Source organism: Mus pahari, chromosome 15 (assembly GCF_900095145.1).
Source record: "Mus pahari chromosome 15, PAHARI_EIJ_v1.1, whole genome shotgun sequence".
NCBI classification, from domain to species: Eukaryota; Metazoa; Chordata; class Mammalia; order Rodentia; family Muridae; genus Mus; species Mus pahari.
Window position 1 is genome coordinate 16,309,679 of NC_034604.1, and position 22,377 is coordinate 16,332,055.

The 22,377-nt window shown below is 44.2% G+C and overlaps 1 protein-coding gene across 1 annotated transcript in view; it reads left to right on the top strand.

The window, feature by feature from the left end:
* Positions 1–8,899: 8,899 nt before the first annotated feature.
* The window catches only part of Dsg2 (desmoglein 2), a 49,516-nt gene continuing 36,038 nt past the window's right edge, over positions 8,900–22,377 (top strand). The window contains exon 1 of the mRNA XM_029547005.1: positions 8,900–9,175. Within this exon, the coding sequence (XP_029402865.1) occupies positions 9,116–9,175 (60 nt within the window). The 5' untranslated portion in view covers positions 8,900–9,115. The remainder of the gene's footprint in view (positions 9,176–22,377) is intronic.

The following is a 22,377-nucleotide window of genomic DNA, read 5'->3' on the forward strand; positions in this document are numbered from 1 at the left end:
TCGTGTCTCTAGCTGCATATGTAGCAGAAGATGGTCTAGTCAGCCACCATTGGGAAGAGAGGCCCCTTGGTCTTGCAAACTTTATATGACCCAGCACAGGGGAAGGCCAGGGCCAAGAAGTCGGAGTGGGCAGGTAGGGGAGCAGCAGGGGGAGGGTATAGGGGACTTTGGGGATAACATTTAAAATGTAAATGAAGTAAATACCTAATAAAAATTGGAAAAAAATATCAATTTCAATCTATCAGGTTCTATAATACATTCTTCTTTGTATCTTTCTTCTTCCTCTTCTCCTTCACAACTTCTATAAACTCTTCCAGATTTTTCCTCAGAAGCTACTTCATGACGATGAGGTAATATCTAAGGTATTTTTAAGATTTTATTTTCATTTTAATTATGTATCTCTGTGTATATAGATGAAAAAAAAGTGCTATGCCACCAGAAGCCAGAAGAGGGTGGCCAATTCCCTGGAGCTAGGGGTACAGGTAGTCATGAGCTCCCTCCTCTAGGTGCTGGGAACTAAACAGGGGTCCTCTACAGGAGCAGCAAGTGCTTCTAAACACAGCAATTTTTACAACCCCTAAGTTGACTTAAAAACAAAACAAACAAACAAAAATCCTTGCAGTTCTTTGTAGGTAGACAATCTTAGACCCCTGGAACTGCGTTCTTTTATGCTGGTCTTTGAGCAGTCTCTCCATGAAGCAAACAATGATTATGTTGCCAAAGTAGGGGCAAACCTTGTCAGCCAAAGCTCACTCTCCCAGGGCTTCCCCCAACATGCCAAAGCCTGCAATGACCATCTTTGCCAATAGCCAAAGATCTCTCTCCACTGTAAAAGCAAGCCTGGAGACATAAGGATAGGAGACAGTGAGTTGCTAAGCAAAGAAAACGCACTAAATGTTTTCAGAAAGTCAAATTGCTATGGAAAGAAAAGAAAAGCCTAAAATCTCATCTCATCTACTAATCAATCAGAAATAACTATGTTTTAATGATTAACAAAAAAAGTTTCATTCTGTTTCTGTCCATGTGTGTTCTGAGTTTCTCATTAACAATGGTTTAGACTCTGGAAACAAACTACTGGCATTCAAAACTCACAGCAAGATGTTTAACCTCTGTGGATATATAGCAATAATAACCATTTCTGCCTTAGCAGGTCCTTGTAGCCGTAAAATAGATTTGGGGCATAGTAAGTACTTAGAAAATATTGTATTTGCACATTAAATCTTTTAAATGAACTCTAAGTTAGACATGTAGACTGCCTACCCTACAATCTCAAACACAGCCTTTGGATTAGTTGGTTATTTTTTGTTTTTCAAGACAGGGTTTCTCTGTGTAGCCCTGGGTGTCCTGGAACTCAGTCTGTAGACCAGGCTGGCTTTGATGTCATGGAGATCCACCTGCCTCTGCTGCCCAAGTGCTGGTATTAAAGCTAAGTGCCACCATCACCACCCAGCCACAGATTTTATACATATATGTGTGGTGTGTGTGTGTGTGTGTGTGTGTGTTTTCACAGTCTGGGGAACAACTAGAGTGATGGCTGCACTTTTGGTACCAGCACTCAGGAGGCAGAGACAGGTGATCTCTATGAGTTGGAGACAAGTCTTGTCTATGTAGTCTACATAGTGAGTTTCAGGACAACCAAAGCTATATAATAGAGAGAGTATTTCAACATTCAAAAAACAAATAAATCATATACTTGACATCTATCCATATAGGATCATCTTTATGTAAATAAGTACCTGAAACTTGGCTCTCACATTCTGACCAATTGGCTAAATGCTGCCAGGGCCTGGGACATAAAGGCAGCAGACTTCACTATTGGAAGAAGTGGTTCATTTCTGCTGTCTTACCCAAATTCTAAAGTGAAATGCCAGGGTGTGTATTCTAGGTCAACTATTGTCTTCTGTTGCATACCCTTATTTTGCTCTCAAGACAGCATCTATTGAAAAAATCTGAGACGGGCTGGTTGTCTCACAACGCTAATCAATGGAAATTCACCTCGTTGCTCTTAGCAACCACAGAGAAGTCCTTCACAAACAGCCTCAAGTGGATTTCAGTCTGTTCAAGTCCACGGCTTCCCTGGAGCACTGCTCTGCCCAACCTGTTCACTTGACATCAATTAATTTAGATGGCAGTTCTAATCCCAATGTTAAGAAGTAAAAGACAACGGCAGACTTTTCCCTCCTACATTGCCATTGGAAAATTAATCACAAGAGGGGTGTGCTGAAGGGCTTAGGTTTATTGTGACTGAATTCGCAAGCAACTGCTGGGACTCACTCCAAAAGTCTGCCATCACTTAGATAATGCTTTAGCTGACGTTAAGAGAGACAGTGGGGTGGGGGTGGGGGGGCTTTGAAAATTACGCAGAAAACTAACTGACAATTACCCAGCTAAATGACTCTTGGAATTTCAGGGTATACAGTCATGTTTGGAGTAAACATTACATTTTGTGTTGAAAAATAACCACGGTATCCTCACACAAGCTAGTAAGCATCATTGTGATGGTTAAGTGTAAATCACTGAAAGCAAGCTATCCCGTTTATTTCTTTTGCATCAGACTGTTTTAGAAAAGTTTCATGTACCCCAGGCTAGCCTAGTAGTGACTAGGCTATGTAGCCAAGGATGACCCTGAACTTCTGATCCTCCTAATTCTATCACTGAAGTACGTGCCAAGACACAGGGTTTGTATGGTTCTGGAAACCAAACTTGGGGCTCTGTGCATGTTAGGCAAACGGTCTCCAACTGAGCTACATCCACTAGCCCTGAATCAAATTTTTCTTTGGCTGGTTGCTTTACATTTGAACGTATTTCCTTTTAATAAAAATCTCTACCTTGAGAAAGAAAGTAGAGGCAATGAAAACCAAACTAGCTCATCACAAAAATAAAACCATAGCAGTGCAAATAAAGCATGTTTATAAACAGTCTTTTGAAATGCTGGGCAGGTTCTGTCTTCCTTAACGGCACATGAAAGGCTGACTCTGCAGCCCCACTGACTAAATGACTACTTCCCTGCTCTAACGTTTTCAAAACCTTTGCTACAAAGGTAGGACTTACTGTGTTGGGATGATTTGTCACTTACAACCTCTAACTGGACTCAAGAATATCATTTCCTTCAGAACAGCTCATGCGTATGACCTCCGTAGCAATGATTTCTGCTGTCTTCTCCGTAGAAACCCAAGCTCTTGCCCTCCCAAAGACAAGCTCACACAGAGCCTTCTCTCGTATTTCCTGGTGGAATCCACCTCCTGTCTCCACCCAACTTTGCAAGCCAGTGACATATTTGTTTTCAGCGCCTAGACTCAAACCTGGAGCATACGGGGCACATACCTAGTACCGTTAGGTTCCCAGAAGAAATGTCAGTATTGCATGACCTTAGCTGCACTCCAGACATCTTAGCAAAGTCAGCCACTCACCAACTTCTGAACTTGAGTGTCAGAAAATCATTATAGCAACTCGGATGGCATTAAAATTATTAAACAATCATTCATATTTACATACTTCTAAACTGTCTTTAAAGTGGATTAAAATAAGCATTTTCTTTAAGTTCTTGGGTGGATTACTTTTGAGATTCTGTGTGTCTGCTCTATTGTTTTGGTTTCTAGTTTGTTGTTGTTGTTGTTGTTGTTGTTGTTGTTTTATTTTTGGTGGTTGTTGGTTGATTAGTTGCTTTGGGTTTTGTTATACTCGTTTGTGTGAAGTAAGTGAAATAGCCAAGAAATGACTTTTCTGTCCTCTGTGGTTTCTTTCTGTTTCCACAGGCCCATTAGTCACCTTCGGTCAGTGTGGTTTCTGTTCGGTGCTCTCTGTAAACACTGCAGTTGGCTTCCCATGACCCCCTGCACCCCTGTCACTTCACAGATGGATTCCAGGCTCCTGTCAGCAGCCAAGGACACCCTCCTCCCACCTCACTCCTGACCGCGGCTGGTACCTTCATCTTTCTAAGAATTCCCATAAACAATCGCAGGACAAAATGAAAAGCGCAGATTCCCCCAGAGTGGATAAAATCCCCAAGAGTGAATTCCTGTAAATGAATGTTCTGCTTGGCCCCAGAGGGAAGGGGGATTTTCCAGTTTGTTTCCAGTTTTCTCACTCTGTCCTCCTGGGTATTAGTGGCCATTCTCTTTACCGTGAAAAATATCTGACAGAAACAACTTAAGGGACGCTTTGTTTTGGCTCACAGCCTAAGAGCGTGGTCTCTCACAGTGGGAAAGGCACTGCAGCAGATGTGGAAGTGAGACAGCTGGCCAGACTGCATCCCCAGGTGGGGAGCAGAGAGGTGAAAGTCGGTGTCACTCTCTTTCTCTCTTCTGTTCCGTCCTGGACCCCAGCCTGTGGACCGGTGCTGCCCACACATTCAGGGTGAGGCTTTCCTCCTCAGTGAAATCTTTCTGGAAACACTCACATGCACACTCAGAGGTGTGCTTCCACGGTGATACTAAGTCCCGTTAAGTGGGCAATGCCGATTAACTGTTACACTCATGTGGACACAGAGATGCTTTCTGGTGGCTTCTAAGCTTTCCAGTATCATAGCCATCTTTGAATAAATGGGGACATCAGGGAATTTTGACAAAGTGAACTAGATTCAACCACAAGCCCTCCCTTATTACACACACACACACACACACACACACACACACACACACACACCATGCACCTTCCACACATTTACCTAATATTTACTGAGTGAGTAGGCCTATTTTTTTATTAAATTGGTTATTTTTCATTTTCGTGGATGCATACAATGGCTCTCCTCACTCCCAAGCCCTCCCCTACACGGTCTCCCTCCCACTACCAGGAACCTTCTTTCCCCTCTACAAGTCGCTTTTCCATATAGTTTGTTAAGATGTGATGACCAAGGAGAAATGTGACGCAGGCACCATGAAGAGGGGCAGTGACAACTGTCAAGCCATGGGATAGGGAAGGAGTTCATGGAGAAGAGAAAGTGTGAGAATGAAGAAAGTCAAGAATGAAGAAATAAACTTTGGACAGAAGTATGCAAAGAACACTGGGACACAGAGAACGAAAGCTCTTAGGTGGGGCTGGGGGGCCATATTTGTAGTGGCAGAGCCACAGGCAGATCATGGACAATGACATAAAGCTCCCACAACACTCAGTGGATGTCAAGGGATCTGTCAGCCAAATGCTTTCTGGTATGACTCAGTGAGAAGCAGTGCCAGACTAGGAGGGCACCAACACCTTGCTGGGTTTTCCCAGGCCTTTTCTGTATACACATCAAAACAGCATGGTCACATTTTGATCACACTGGACACTCTACTCTGACCCTAGACTCTGCCTCCTTCCCCACCCTCACACTGCTCAAATCCCTCTTTGCCTTCCCCCACCACCACCACCACCAGTTTTTATTTCTTCTCTACTTCATGACCGACAATTTCCTTATACCATCTAGACTTGGGGACTCTGTACCCACAGTCATGAGTCCTAGGTAGTGAGTGCAGTGACTCACACAGAAGAACGTGTGGGTAATTGTCCAGCGAGACACTGACTCATTGTGGTTGGCTGTATCACTCTCCTCAAATACTGGTGTCTTCAGCGGTGCTCGGGGCTGTGCCAGCCTCCAGGGTACAGGGACTATGTATCAATAGTGCACAGCTCCAAGTGCACGCACTCCACTGGCTTTACCACTCTGTGACGCTAACTCAGAAAGGCAACAGGACTTGCCCAGCTTGCCATTACAGGCTAGTCCCTTAACCTTTCAATGTTGTCTTCTCACTCCCCAACCTGCATTTGGCTGTTGTCTAACAAACTAGAGAATCCAGGCACTTCAGGATCCAGCTATCAATGTCTGACACTCACACCTTGGCCTCCAGTGCACAGGACACGGCTCCCTCACCAGAACTGAGGGGAAGGACGATTCTGTCTAATTTCTCTACCTTCAGGGTGACGAACTCTGTTCTCAGTTGGCTCCTGGACTCTTCCAGCTTCACCCTATCCCTCCCCTCCCAGCCACACTCAGTTCCATATATATACTGGATACTTAAATCTCTTAACCATCAGCCAGGATGCTCCACAGCCTGACTCACACCTGCTATCTCTGTTTGGTTGCAGAGTTACTAAGGAAACACACATACACAAATCACATGCATGTGAATGCATTCTCTCTCTCTCTCTCTCTCTCTCTCTCTCTCTCACACACACACACACACACACACACAAAAGAAACACATATCACAGACCAGCATTTTCTGACTAGATCTATCAATTCATTCACAATGAATATTCAAAACGTTTTCCTCCATAATACTCATGTATAATTAATTCCTTCTGGTATGTAGGTTTGGTCCAACAAAAGTTTATTGATCATCCAGTATGAACCTGAGACTAGAGCTGAGCCCACCACGAATATCAAACGGTCCTTACATATCTGGAACTTACATTCTTGAGACAGAGCAATGGGTACAGCAGTTGACCTGGATGAAATACCTATAAATCACAATGCTTGTTACTGCACACAGGGCATGCGATTCCTTGAGATTACAACCACAGAGAACATGGAAAGACCTGAAAATAGGATTTTGATTATGATACCTCGGGTCTGGCTTGGGTAGCCAAATGACAAGGCCACCATTCACTACGGCATGCATGTGACTCGTGAGGAATGAGCACACTTGCTCTAGAGAGGTGGCAACATGACAGAGGCATCCTTGTCTGTCAGCGAACTGGGGATGGAGAGCTCAGAAACGTGAGATGGGCCCCTGGGAACTGGAATTTGGGAAACAGACAGGGGTCCTCTGCGGGAACCACAGGAAGTCTTAACCACTGGCCATTTCTCCAACCCAGCTCTAATATATTTGAATACAATTATTTGAACAAAATGTTTTGAACTAATGAGTTGTAGGCATCTAAAGAAAAAAATGTGTGTAATCTTAAACTATTTTAGCTGGGGAGCCTGGAACTTAAAATATTTGTATCTTATTAACATTTCCATTTATCACAAAACTATTTTTACTGCTTCGTTGGAAATGACCACATTTGATTCTATATGCAAAGACTTATTAAATAAGTTTAACCTCTTCCCAGAATTAAGAAATCAGAGACAAAGGAGGCAGAAAGGAATTATCTGATTCTCAGAAAGTCCCTTCAACTGATCCCTATGCTTAGAGTTGGTAAAGAGGAAATTATTTATACAAGGATGAAGCCTGATGACATCATGAGGTGCAGGTACTGACTGACACCTTTGCTCAAGTCCTGAGACAGACACCTTATGCTGAGGAATACTGCCTGAAGCTGACTTTGACAGTCCCCCAAGGCTGGTGAATAATTCAACAGAAATAAAATCTTATTAGCTCTTTCTTATGCTGGAAGCTACAATTATCTTCATTACGAAACACCTCCTGCAGTCTCAATAATTCAGTATAAATATGTGTCTTCGGGGCTCAAAGGCGAGAGCACTCTTTAAGGTAGAGTGTAGAGAAAGCTTCCTGGGAAGGTTTGCAAACACGCTCTGGTAAATCCTGCTGTCTTGAATTAGGAGATCTTCCAGAATTGTGAGGAATGGGAGCTATCAACAGGTTATGCTAGCACCCACACCTGGTTCAAGGGGAAGGCGTGAAAACTAAGAGACAGTCTTCCCTCTGCATTAGCTGTGGGAATGAGCAGAGTGAGTGCATCCGCTGCTGGGGACACCGAGCACATGGGTAGGCAAGCCTAGTCCCCAGCATGTTTACCTACCAGCCAGCCGTCATGTAAAAAACAGAAAGATTGCCAGTGACTAAACTCTAAACAAGAGGATATGCTTCTGAGCTCAAAGCGAGCCTTTGCAGATGCAGGGAGAAAGGAACATCAGAGATGATGGTGGTACTAAATTAGAAAAATGTGACAGCTTGAAATGGAGGCACAACTCAGCTAGTTGAGCTAAATTTAGTGACAAATTGGTCCTGCCTGTTTCCTGTAAGGCCTCTGTGGCACAGAGGGTCTTCTACTACTGTAATATCAACCAGAAATAAGCAGAAATATTAACAGGATGTGAAAATTAATACTGACCACCCCCCATTAGCTAACGATTATGGCAAACACCTTTCTTTAGATGCTATGTGTTCATTCCAAATATACTTGTGCAGATAACTAATGTGAATACATTCGTATATGTTAAATTTTACCTGTTTTCCATAACGCTTTTCTTTTTACATGCAACAGAGGATTTTTCTAACTTGGGCTGACTCCAGAGTCTGGACACCCACATTCAGTGTCTGCTTTTCAAGAGTCCCTTTAACCAGGCCTGGGAGCACATCTGTAATCACAGAACTAGGAAAGGAGGATGAAGCAGGATAAAGTCTAAGGTCAGCCTGCGTTACCAAGTGAGACTATGTGTAAATAATAACAACAACAACAACAACAACAGAGTTCAATTTAACGTTTACTCACTCATGCAAAAATATTGTTTTAATTTCAACAACTATCACTGAGTCCTTAAGTGCTGGCCACTTCAGAATTCATATAGATTTTCTAATTTTATTCGTACAGTACTCCAGTGTTGGGACGTCTCTAACCTCTGATCTTTGACAGATCAAGGACCTGTCTTCTCTTTTGCCCTGCTCTGAGTCTTCTACTGTCTCCTCGCTGAGCCAGAAAAGTTGCAAACCTGCCCAAAAGGGCAACACAAGAGACTCTACTGAAGCCTTGCTCTCAACAGCAGGCCCCACACCGCTTGGCCAGCGTGTCTCCAGGTCATCACCTGCGCCCATTCCCACAACTCCAGCCCTTTATCACCTCAGTCTTGCGATCGCGGGCTCCATGAGTCCCGCTCCTTAGATCTTGGGGTCTGTACAGTGACTAGAAAGCTCTCCAAACGAGGTGATCCCAGAGGAGGAAGGGACACGACGGGGAGGGGCCAGCCACCCAAGGTCCCCTGCGGGGGACGTCACCAGCCCCAGGTGCGGAGGGCGGGAACTGCCTCGTACCTCCCCGCGGAGCGAGCGCATTCCCCTCCTCCATCTAGGCTTTGGCCGGGCCCACGGCTACCCTTTCCGACCCGGCCACACCTGGAACCGCACCCCGGGTCGGGCAGAGGCAGAGAAGGGCGGCCCCGGGAGGAACCTGCCCAGGAGGATCCGCGGGGCGCTGACGAGGCCCGGAGGCGAGGGCGCGGCGGATCGAGGCGATGGCGCGGAGCCCGGGTGGCCGGTGCGCCCTGCTGCTGGTGGTGCAGCTGCTGGCGGTGGTAAGTGCAGTGACCCCCGCGACCCTGCCTTGTAGGCGCCGCTGTCCCCGTGGTGGGACAGCGAAGGGCCCAACCTGCGGCGGACGAGCAGGGTGGGCAGAATCTGCGCGCGCTCTCTATAACTCTCTCCCCAGGACGGTCACACTAGGGTCCCAGTGACCTTTCCTAACTGGGATCTGTGGGTGCGGTGAGCCCGGGGGAAGGGGCCCGAGGCTTTGTTTGGAGCCTTCTGAGAAAAATGGAGGCAGTGGTAAGCACCACGCGCACCCTCTTGCAAGTTAGCTAAAGTTCTAGTAGCCTCCAGCTCCTATAGCTACCATAGTCAGTGAACCGGGAAACCAGGAAGAACCTGGTTCCTAGAGTGAATAATGACAACTAAAAAACGCCTAGTCTAAAAGTATGGTCTACAGAGCTTAAAGTTCTGCTTTTAAGGTGCTTTGGTTACCCTCCTGAGCTATTAGTACTCTCCAGTATTGAAAGAAACGTATGTAAAGTGTTTACAATTTAGAAGGGAAATCGAAGCCACCATCATCAAAGGAATGGCCTATTTAAAAGAAAAGGTTTTCCACACTAGAGGCAAGGTTCAGACCCAAGGGCTAGATTCCTTTCATACATTTGGTTTACTGGGATTTTAAATGGCTGTGTTTGTTTGTTTGTTTGTTAATGAAATTCCATATAATTTAGTAATGCTTGTTGTGACATACCGAGATTTACCAACTGGGTTTTGATACATTGTGGGATCATATCGCAAAGACTTCACAAATAGGTTCAGAGAGATTAGATACAAAATGATACCCTGTTTTCTTTTTTTTAAATATCATGATTGAAATTTAAAAGGTAAGCATATTTACTCTACTGGAAGTTCTTCCTCCAAACAATGAGTTTAGAGCTGTGGTGGCTGGAAGAGAGGAGAGAAAGCAGGATTCATAGTGATAGAGAGGAGTTAAGTAAGGTAGGAGAAAGAGAAATGGGGACCGAGATCCTAGAATGGGGTGGTACGGGTGAGAAAAACAATAGGGTTTTTGTTTTGTTTTGTTTTGTTTTGTTTTGTTTTTAAGGAAACACAGAAGAACGATGATTTCCATGAACTCCCTTTCCACAGGCAGCTTGCTAACAAGGAACTGCAGGCCACTGGTCCAGCCTGTGTAATGCTGTCTGATTTCGCTTTGCCCGTGCTGTTGAGGTCATTTTTCATACGCTATTTCTGTGATGTAATCCTGGGCTTGGTTTTTGACTTGAGGATTGCCTTTATCCCCTCCTCTTGCTGCTTCCTAGCTAAGGGGAATCCCAAGCCAACAGCCCTTGGTACATGGTTCAGTATGAATTCCCTCCATGGAAGAAGAGAAACTCCCTTTAATGTATAACTCCACAGGTATAGCCAACAAGCCAATTCATAGACTCAGGAACAGTGGGTTTAGGCTTTCCATGTTAGCATTCTATGTGTGTGTTTACGTAATTAGACAGCGACGGGCAACTCCTCTCAAAAGGAGCGGAATCCTCAGGCTACTCTCTAAGTATCCGTATACAATCTGATAGGGTGTGGTGACCTATTGAGAGGAGTAGGCATTTCAGCGTTCTGTTCCCAGTTTGTACGAGGTTCACTGGTTCACAGCGGTGCTTTCCATAAAGGATGGGAAATGGTGGGTCCTTCATAGGAAGGAATGTAAATTGTAGCCAGTTTGGTCAGTTCAACCCCACATAACAGCATTTACTCTAGCCTGTTCCAGTAAGGGAAAAAAAAAAAAAAAAAAGATTTAGGACTAGAGAGCTCAGCTGCTGAAATGTTTACCCCATGGGCAGGAGGGCCTGAGGTCGATTCCCACTACCCACGTAAAAATACTCAATGTACAGGTGCACCCTTAGAATCCCAGTGCTGAGGACGCAGAGACAGGCGAGGTGGGCTCTCTGGGGCTTAATGGCTGGCTGGCCCAGCCTGCTTGGCAAGCTCCAGCCTTAGGACCCTGTCTCCAAAGACAAAGTAGGTGTGGCCTAAGGAACAGTCCAGGAGTTTAACTTCTTACCTCCATACCTGCACAAGTGTACACACAGTCACTAACGCACATGCACGCACGTGCTTGCTCGAGCAAACACGTGTGAGCGAGCGCGTGCACACAAACACACACACAGGAACACACATTAAAAGGGATTTATTTTAGAACATTATAGTTTGACTGTACATGGAGTAAAAGGGTTGAGGAAACCTATACCAATTTATGCTGTTGGAATTTCAAAGTCACAGCCCCAGGCACTGAGGGAGCTGCTGCCTTACCTTACAGGACACGAGCCACAGTGTCCCTTGCACAGTCTAGAGAGCACTGTGACTGGAATGCATAAGAAGACACATGTCTGTACCTCGCCTGGCCAGCCACAGATCTAGAGACTCAATACCAGAGGCTGAATATGACTGACTGTGACAAAAACCCCTGTGGGAAAGTAGCGGAAACTCAGGCTCCTTCAAGCGTCACGGGTCCAGGCGGTGCATCGCAGCCTAACATGCTCTCACATCCTAGGCTTCTTGAGCATAGTGGAGCCCAGGAAGTTAGGGTTTCAGGCTGCAGTTTGGGAGATGCTTTGTCAATAAAGTCTGCGCCTATGTTGATTCTGTAAACAACTGAAACCTGTGGGTCCCAAACCTTTCAGTTAGGATGCTCAGCTGTGAGTGGCTGAACCCAGGTGTTGAGCCCTGTGCCTGCAGAGGAGCTGTTAGTGGTCTTTGGCTTGTCCCTGCCATAGCACACTGTTTAATATCCCTTACATTTAGGCCAGCTCTGTGAAAGTGACAAAAAGAGTTTTCTGAATAAACCTGAGCGTCTTCCATTTTGAGCCACCTTCCTCTAGACCCCCTCTGCCATAAAGGTAGCCACAGATGGAGGTCAGGTGGTGTCTAGAAATTTGGGGACTCGTGCACACATGTATTTACAAATTCAGGGTCTCATACACACATGTATTCCCACTACTCTCTACCTGAGATTTCCCAGTTCTTTAAGTTGTGACGATGTGACTACATTAGCAGAACATGTAGTATTGTCACAGTACAGTTCAACACTTTAATATATTTGGTATTTCAAAATACCATTTGTTTTAAATATCACTAATAGACTTTAGTAGGCACTAATTGTTTCAGTAGCAAAGTATGTGAAGTTACTGTAACGTTTTTAGTTCTTAAATTCTGAACTTTAAATTATTGAATATACTTGGGCTTAGAATACAATGTGTTGTACACATTTTAAACCCATTCTAAGAAGGATAAGCTGCTGTGGGCAGTAGGAGGAGGGGAGAGTTTCTGATCATTCCTCAATTTTGCCTTAAATAAAAGTCAAACTTCATGTTACAGATTGAAATTCAGCCTTTAGTCCTGAGCTAATATATTTAATAGATGTTCATTTGCCAGACCTCAAAGAAAGTGATAAAACTGGGTGGTCTAGAACAACAGATGTTTATCGTCTCCCGGTTCTAGAGCTGGGGTAGCCAATCAGGCAGCAGGGTCCTGCTCCCTGCAACCATTCATGTCTTCCTCCAGCGTCTGACAGCTGGCAGGCTGTCCCTGGCACCCTGTGCATGTGTGTGTCACTCTAGTCTCCCATCTTCATGACAGTTCCTCTTTTGTCACCTATGGCTGTCAGCCCCCTCTGTGTGTCTGGGTCCTGTTACACTGAGTAAGGTCCAGCCCCCCCCCCTTGGCTTGCCTCAATCTGTTTCCTTTTTTCCAATAACCTTGTTTCCAAATCATTACCTTTCAACACCTCCTTTTAGGGGACACTGTGTAAAAAAGAGGGCTGCACACATTACCAGCAATTAGATAACTGTGCTCACTATGCCACTAAATTGCACAGATTTAAGAATAGAGTACAAACTGAAACTGCATGATAAACATTGGTGCTCATAAGAATAATCAGATATTTGTGAATTTTGAAATGGATATCTCATGTGTTCATGTTTCTAAAAATTAATAGATGGGAAAATGCCAATTGTGACAGTTTTCCTTAGCTGTAAATTTAAGTCAAGTACTTTACCTGAAAAGTGAGGCTGTCAATCTAAATTCTCCCTCACAGTGAAGGATTCGGAAGCTAAACTCAAGTTTTCAAGGCCGAGGTCGAAAGATGTTTTTATAGAAACTCCAGTTGACCCTAGTGTAAGAATGAGCATCAGTGGTCTATGTTTTCCCAAACAGTTGAAAGTATATCCATGTCTATGTGGGGGAAACACAATAGAGCCAGGCATGGTACATGTCCGCACGCACAACGCTTGGGAGACCAAGGCAACAGGGTCTTGAGTTCCAGGCTGTCCTGAATCGTAAAGTCCAGATGAGCCTGAACTACATAGTGAGACCTTGTCTATAAATAAATAAATAGCCGTATTTGGATTGATACCTTTAAATTTTTCTTCAAAATAATTCTATGTATGTGTATGTTTGTATGTGTGACTATGTATGCCACAGTTTGCATGTGGAGGTCAGAGGACAACGTCAAGCATTCTCTCCTTCTACAATGTGTGTTCCAGGGGTCAAACTCAGAACACTGGGATTGGCACCCAAACACCTGCACCACTGAGCTGTCTTTTCTGGCCCCTGAATTGATACTTTTAAAACAGTCAAATTCTATTAAAATTGGAGTCTAAAGACTTATTTACTTTGTGTGCAAGTGTTATGCCTGCGTGTATTGTATACATACCGCATGCATACAGTACTCGCAGAGCCAGAAGAGGGCGTTGGGTCCCCTGGGTCTGGAATTACAGGCAACTGTGAAGCACTGCACTGTGTACTAGCAACCAAATCTAGGTCCTCTGCAAGAGCAACAAGTGTTCTTAACCCCTGAGCCATCTCCCCACTCCCCCAAACTCAGGAGCACAAAGGAGCTCTAGATGTATTTTAACCTCTCATTACAGCTTTTTCTCTGTGGGTGCCACAAAGCTTAGGAGCTTTGAGTCAGTTTTTAACCATATGCTCTGTGGGTGATTGATAAAAGACGTCTCCTTATCCTTCCTTAGTTCATGCTCACATTTCAGAAGTATGCCTTATATGACATTAAACATTTTTACTTCAAAACTAATTGAGCTCTTTTTTATAGGTAGGTTTGATAATTAGCCCAGGAAGTTGGGCTGCCAGGATGTATATCACACTGTCATGATAAGAAATGCCTATACAAAAATAAAACTAGGGCTGGAGAGATGGTTCAGTGGTTAAGAGCACTTCCAGAGATCCTAAGTTCAATTCCCAGCAACCACATAGTGGCTCATAACCATCTATAATGGGATCTGATGTCCTCTTATGGTGTGTCTGAAGAGAGCAATGGTGTATTCATATATATTAAATAATAAATAAATCTTGAAAAAATAAAAGAAAACTACCTATGTATAATCACTTAGTGCTAGGCAGTGTTCTCGATGCAAGAAGTCTGTAGCAAAGGCAGACATATCTTGCCCACAGGATGCTTACAGTCTCGTAATGGCAAAATGGAATGACTAACTTCCCACTGGGTACAGAGAAGAGTAGTGATTGACACAGTACAGAAGAAGCAACTATACCAGCCCTGGGTGTCCCAGACACGACAGGAGAATAGTGATAAACCGACGAGATGGCAGGAAGGGGAAGAGGAAGAGGAAGAGGAAGAGGAAGAGGAAGGGCTCTAGGTTCAGAGGACTCTGCAGGCCTGAAGGCCTATCCTTTGGAGGAGCTAGAAGAGTCCTGGTTGCCGTAACATAGGATGCGAAGCCTTTGGGCTCCAAACTAATAGAAGAGGCCAAAATGTCTCCCTGACCAAGTGGGAGCTTTGGGGAGGCACATTGCTTAGCTTCACAGTGCTGTGAACAGCATGCCAACAGAAGCAACGAACAGACAGAATGATTTCTTGTGAGTCTTGGCTCCAGAGGGTTCTGCACATCACCCCATTTTTTTTTTTTTTTTAGAGCAAACAGGTTGAAAGGATAGTACTCAGTGGGCGAAAGGATAGTACTCAGTGGGCGAAAGGATAGTACTCAGTGGGCGAAAGGATAGTACTCAGTGGGCGAAAGGANAGTGGGCGAAAGGATAGTACTCAGTGGGCGAAAGGATAGTACTCAGTGGGCGAAAGGATAGTACTCAGTGGGCGAAAGGATAGTACTCAGTGGGCAAAAGGATAGTACTCAGTGGGTGCTTCACTGGGAGACATAGTGTGGAGCCAGAAGCTGGGAAGGGAGTAGGTGACAGCAGCTGAGAGGATACAGAGCCCAGAGTCATGAGTAAGAAGGTTGGGAAGCCACCCAGTGGCCAGGCTGGGTGTCACTGACCTGGCAGCCCCACTGTGTATCGTTTCCTCATTGGTTTCCTCAGCATCTTAGCTAAACATAGCTGCAATCTGAAAATCTCAGCCATCCAGACACTTGCCCGTAAGCCTTAGTGCTCCTCTGCCTCCCCATGCCAAGGGAACTGCCAAGGATGGGCCTTCACCATTTTGATTAACTTGGGACTGCCTACCTCTCCTGCCAGTTCTCCTGACTTATTCCTTTCACCTTCAAACCGTTTCCTGCCTTTTTTTTTGTAGTACCAAAAAATCCTTCAGAAACACAGTGACAGATTACCCTTTCGAAGGTGGTGGCTCCCTCATGACCAGCAAAGGTCCTTCCCACTTTGTTTGATTTTCTGCTTTTCACCATCATAAGGAAGGCCCAGATGCTAGACACAGCACAGAGTTCGTTCTGCCTGTCTTGGAATCTCTGTGTCTTTTGATCTGTGGTTTTTCTCCTTCCCCCTACCTCCTGCACCTTCTCCAAAGCCACACCCATTGCCACCTCCTCCCTCCCAGCAGGAAGTACCTTCTGCTTATTGCAGGTTCCACAGAACTTTTGTTTGCAGATGGTTTTCACACAATTAGGACTTTCCCTCTGTGGTGTGAGCTTTCCCCCATAGCTCTTACTGGTTAACCGTGGTCAGTAATGGTAGAAAAAACATGATAAGTTCAAGGTATAAACAATTCATAAAATTTAAATAACTTTCATGGTCGTAAACCATTGTGATTGTTCCTATTGTAGCTGCTATGCGCCTCTTACTATGCCTAACTTATAAACTACAACACTGTCGGTATGGCTATGTAAACAATAATCTCATACATACAGAGGTAGACCTGTTCCTCTTGGGAGGAATAAAAACTTCCTTATTGTCTCCTAACGAATCCCTGATAGTCACTAGAGTGACATCCCTATTGCATATGCCTAGAAACTCGTTACATTCCTTGGACACAGAAAGCGTCCTTCCAAATAAGTTCATCTCTTTCTGCATTTGAGAAGCCAGCAAAGCCATCTGAATTGCACTAGAGAATGTGCGAATAAAACTGGATATAATTATGTATGGTAAGCAAAAGAGACCAACGTCCGATGAAATCCTATGTCTCCTCTCACACATGGGATCTCCATTTAAATGATATTTGGGTGGAACACAAAAGTTTTTTAAAAAGCGGGGCTATAAGAGGGAATGAAGAGGCCTAAGCAAACAAAGCAGGAAAGGAAACCAGAGGGAGGTGTCAAGTGTGTCGGCGGGAAAGGGTAAACAAGCAAGAAGGGACTGGGACCGGGAGGAAGGTGGGACAGTGAGATCGTGCACATACTATAAGGTAGCACATGGCGCCCGTTCCTTTGCGTGCTAATCAGGCGGGCCTAAACAGAGTGCCCAGATAAGCTGACTAGGAAATGCTTGACTCCCACACACTTCACAGTCCTGAATTATGTGTGTGCCAAGCAGTCTCTCCTATGATGTTGGAGCTTACAGTGGGAAAGATTGTGTTGGCAAGAGAACTTGATGTTTGTATAAGATCCCTACGTGCCAGTCCGTGTAGCTGCATAGAGAGCACCCAGGGTCTACCAGGGCACATACGCCGGTGCATGGTGCTGCAGCAAGATGTAAAAGAAATTTACCTAATTTCGTGGCCAGAATTCTGCAAACGTGTTCCTGCAGCCCTCCGAACCCTTCCGTATTGCCAGTGCACTTTTCTGGAGATAGTTTTGATCAGTTTCCAGTGCTTCCTGGAGTCTGTCCTCCTGACAGAACAGTGCCATCTAGTGGAGAGTGGGGGAGAAGAAGGCTGAATTTTTAAACCTCAGTGAAGATCCGGTTTCTCATATTTTATTTTCTAAGTGTAATTTTTCAGAGATAATTGTGCTGCAATTTAAAAAAATCAAAAAAAAAAAAGATGGAAACAACCCATGATTCTTAAATGTCAAATAAAATGGAGCACATATATGTATACTTTAACTTCTGGCTTGTCTGATTTCAAAGGCATTTGTAACTGCCTTTAGAGAAATGTGGGGATAAAATGATAAAATAAAAAAAAATTTTTTTACTGATAAATATCCAGGATTAGTGTAACATGTGAACCTGAGGAGAGATATAAACCAGAAGGAAAATATCACGTAAAGCAGTCTTGGGGCTCAGCAGTTGAGAGCACTTACTGCTCTTGAAGAAGATCAGAGTTGGCTTGCCAGCACCCACATGGGGCTCCCAACTGTCTGTAGCCCCAGTTAAAAGAGATCTGACATTCATGCACACAGATACACACACACACACACACACATGCATGCACGCACGCACATACACACATCCTATGGCACACAATTGGTACTTATGAGGAGAACATCTTCCTGTATAGCTCACGGTGTTTAAATTTCATCATGCAGAAGTCATGTCTGCACACAGCCATCTGCATCAAAGGGTTCATTATCTGGCTCATGAGTTCCCCAGGCCCAGGCTGTCATCTTTTCTCTTTCCCCTGTTACCCTGTGATTTTTAAGCAGTGCCTTTGGAAACTAACCTTGCAAGCCCTGAAACATCAATATTACCCAGAAAGTTAATAGAAATGCATGATCCTGGGCCCCAGATCAGGTGGGGGGGTCAACCATTTCCATTGTAATTCTGGTACCACCAACATGTGAAAAGCCCCATACACATCTCTGTATGATGAAAGCTGAGGGTAGAGAAGATTAAACTCTGTGAAAGCCAGCCTCTGTTACCCACTGAGATGATTCTTAGAGAGGGGACTTAGGGGTGCTAATAAAATCAGCAATGAATAAAAATTAATCTTGACTTTTTAAAGTTTTGGGTTGTTTTTCTATGAACTTGCATAACGACAAAGAACTTCTCAGGAAATACAAATTCCTTGCAGGATAGGATGGGGCAGGTTAGATGTAACCCAGCATGGCTCAATTCATATTTCAAAATTCTGAGTCTGTAAAATGGCAATGTGCAGAAGCCTTCCTGTTGGAGCCAACTTTAATGGGTGATTCACCAGAAGTCATGGTCATTACTTTGAGACTAACCTGCTATCTGGTGAGCAGGCAGGCGATTATGCCAATCATACACTTTGCTTCTCACCCATCTGGTATTTACCGGGTTCAAATGCAGAGTTCATAAATGCGAAAGCAGAGTTCAGAGGCCTGCTGCCCTTCACTACTGAGGAGTTTTCAAAATTAGCAACCATGAAGATCACAGAGCTGTACACTTAAGCCAGCTGTTGAGGGTCGTGTACATATCTGGGTCATTTATAAGTTGAAGTTTTAAGTTAGATTGTTTTTTTTTTTTTAATTTGTTCCTTTACTTACTGATACAGGGTCTTACTGTCTATCTGTGGCTGTTCTAGAACTCACTATATACACCAGGCTGGCCCCAGACTCACAGGGAACCTCGTCCCTCAACCTCCAGAGTGCTGGGATAAAAGCATGTGCCACCATGCCTGGTGGGACTTTTTATTTTATTTATTTATTTATTTATCTATTTATTTATTATCATTATCAACATCATCATTGGGGAGCACACATGTAATGACGGACATGTGGAAGTCAGCACACTACTTTATGAAGTGAGTTTTCTCCTTCCTCTTTCACATGGGTGCCAGGTATTGAATCCAAGTTAGAAGGCTTGCACAACAAATGCCTTTACCCACTGAGCCATCTCACTGGCCCGAAAGTTGGTATTTTTTAACTAAGTTGTAATTTTACCTATAAAATAAGAAATACAAAGAAAGACTAATCTTTCTCCATTAAAAAAAAAAAAAAAGCTTAAGAAGACTGTGTGGCATGTTAAATTCCAGTATAAATATGGTCCACATCAGAATTGTCAAAGAAATATTTCAAAACCATGGAGCTCCTGACATTACCAAGTCCCAAACTCTGTCAGCCGTGTAAGACTGTGTGACCAGAGAAACCTTCTGGAACCTTCTTCAGACCCATCCAGTAGCCAGATCTCCAGCTCTGTAGATACAGACAGGAGATCAGGACATGTGACCAGAAGAAACAAGTGACATCCAGTGCCCTCATTGCATCTAGTCTTAGTTACTTGTTAATTCACCCAAAGTTGAACCCATTTTATGAATGGATTTGAGCAGAGCCAAGGAGCCTCAGTTTGACCTTCTATATAGCCCAAAGGAGAAACAAAGCATTTTGGAACATTTTTCATGGTTAGACAGGTGGGGTGAGAATGTTCTAGAAAGGTCTTGTAAGTTAATAGTAGTTACTTTTCTCATTGCTAACACACATACACACACACACACACACCTAGGAGAACAGCAGGTTGACTCTGAGGTTCACAGTCGGAGAGTACAGCCCCCACAGAGGGAGGTCCTTAAGGCAAGAGGTTGAGGCTGTTGGCTACAATGTTGCATTTGCAGGCCGGAGGCCCTAAGAGGAGTGGATGCTGGAGCTCATCTCCATCCTTCTTTTATTCAGTCAGAGACCATAGCAAATGAAACGCTGCCATTCAAATGAGGGTAAATTATCCCACCCTAATTACCCAGTCTAGAAACACAGACATGCTCAGAGGTGTGTCTCCTAGGTGATCCTGTCAACTTGACAATATTAGCCATCACAGAGAGGATCTGGATGTAAAGAACAACCTGCCATGCTAGATTAGCCCTGTATGGAACCTAAAACTCTCTCCCTGACTACACTGCTCACCCTCTCTAGACATCTCTACTAAAATGGAAGTATATCACACCATCATCATGCAATGAAGTTGAGACAGCATTTGAGATTACTTCCTGTGCCTCTGTATTCAGTAGAGGGTACTAGTCTGAGATGTTGAAAGTTAAGGGGCAACCATAGGCCCATAGAAGAAAGTTCAAGGTCACCAGCAGTAGAGCAAGAAGATTTCAGCGAACCAGTCAGCCAGGAGCAGAGGTTGGCCAGCTTAACCCAGTCCTCCCGAGTCCCCTGGTGACCTTCTCGTCAGAATAGCCTCAGACAGGAAAGCCTTTCTCATGTTACTGAACTTGAGAACAGCCAGTACGCTGTTTGCATCTTCTGAGTGCTATTTGGCCTTCCTTGCTGCTAAACCTTTTGTTTTGGTTGGTTAGTTTTGGCTTTTTGCTCCTTACCACGAAGGCCAATTTTTGCGTGCAGCACAAGACCCAATAGTAGAAATGTTTAAACTTTTATGGACCGAGGAAGCTCTTGAAGGATTTTTTTCTGATTCATCTAAAAACCTTATTTTGGCTAAAGACATAGAAGCTGACTTTCTGCCCAGGCGCTGCATGTGACATTATCTGTCATCAAGTTCCTTCTAAAAAAAAAAAAAAAAAAAAAAGTGAGTCACAGCTGCTCTCCCTCCCATGAGATGTCTGTTCCCATACCTGGGTATGTCTTATTTCCATCTAATCTGTATTTCTAAGCAATCACCTAGGAAACAGATTTCAGTCACTACAAATGCTCACGTGATGAGTTGGGTAATACATCACTTCCTTTTATCAAGTAAAATATATGCAACTTGGTCAGAATAATATAGTGACAGTAACATTTATTCATGCCTTTTTGCTAGGGCCAATGAGATTCTAGACGAGAATAAAAATGGGAGACTGAAGAGATGACCCAAGAGAGGAGGAGCACCTGCCGCTCTTGCAAAGAACCTGGGTTCAGTTTCCAGCATTTCCTGTAACTCTAGCCCCAAGGGACCCTGACCCCTTCCTTCTGACCTCCAGGCATCTGCACTCGAGCATGCGCATACACACACAAATAAAAATAATTTTTTAAAGGGAAATAGTAAATTGCCCATATAACTATCAAAAAGAGATTGATTGGTAGGAGGCAGAAAGGAAGTATTAATTTGAGACTGTCTGGGATGATGTGACTCTGAGCCATCTTGGATGCAGGCAATAACCTTTCCGGTACAAAATTCCTAACCACGAAACTTATCTAAACATGGCCACTGTGTTACTGAGAATATAAAATTTTGGAGCACATCTTTCTTAAAGTAATATTTTTAAAAAGTAAGAAACAATAGCTATAACCTAGTCAGTAGATAACTGTCTAAGGCTGCCATAAGTTAGCTTTTCTATATGCAAGGACATCATAAAGAAGGCAAGTTATAGAAGAGAATTTACTTGGGGCTCAGGGTTAGAATCCATGAGGGCAGGGTGGAGGTCACAAGTGGCAGGCAACGAGAACCCCTCAATTCAAACTCGAATCACAAACCTCAATCAGAGAGCTAACTCAAAACATCGTCTATCTTTCTAAACCTCAAAGTCTGAGTCCCACCCCACCCCACCCCCTGACATACTTCCTCCACCAAGGCTACACCTCCTAATCCTGACCAAAGAGCCACCAACTGGGGACCGTCTCATACAAACCACCAAAGCTTCTATCTGCCCAGACACTCACCTTAGAGCTGCAATATCAACTGACCTTGAGTTTCATTTAGATGAGGCAAGAAGGGAAGCGGGGGAGGGGGCGTGGGGGGAGCTAAGTAGCCACAGAAAGAGTAGACTCCACAAGGAAGAGCAGACTCCACAAGGAACTCTTCAAGGCAGTATGGAGGCTGTCAGACCAAATTCTCAGAGAAACTTAATTCCCACCTCAGATGGACTCCATGGACCCGTTTCCTAACGTGGAAAAGGCAAACAAGGCTACAGAAATTCAGGCTGAGGACATACTACAGTGAACTCATATGTACATGGAGAAGTGAAGACCATCTACACAAACTACTTCCAGTCTGGAATGAGTGGTACAGGGGTGCAAAGCAGTGTTAGCTGGCAGCAAGAAGGTTCAAAGTCTGGCTGGCTAACCAACGCACACAGAACAAAGATGTTTAATTAGGAGGTGTTCCAACTGGTAATAAGGACACATGCTCCACTATGTTCATGGCAGCCTTATTTATAATAGCCAGAAGCTGGAAAGAACCCAAATGTCCCTCAATAGAGGAANGNATACAGAAACTGTAGTACATTTACACAATGGAGTACTACTCAGCT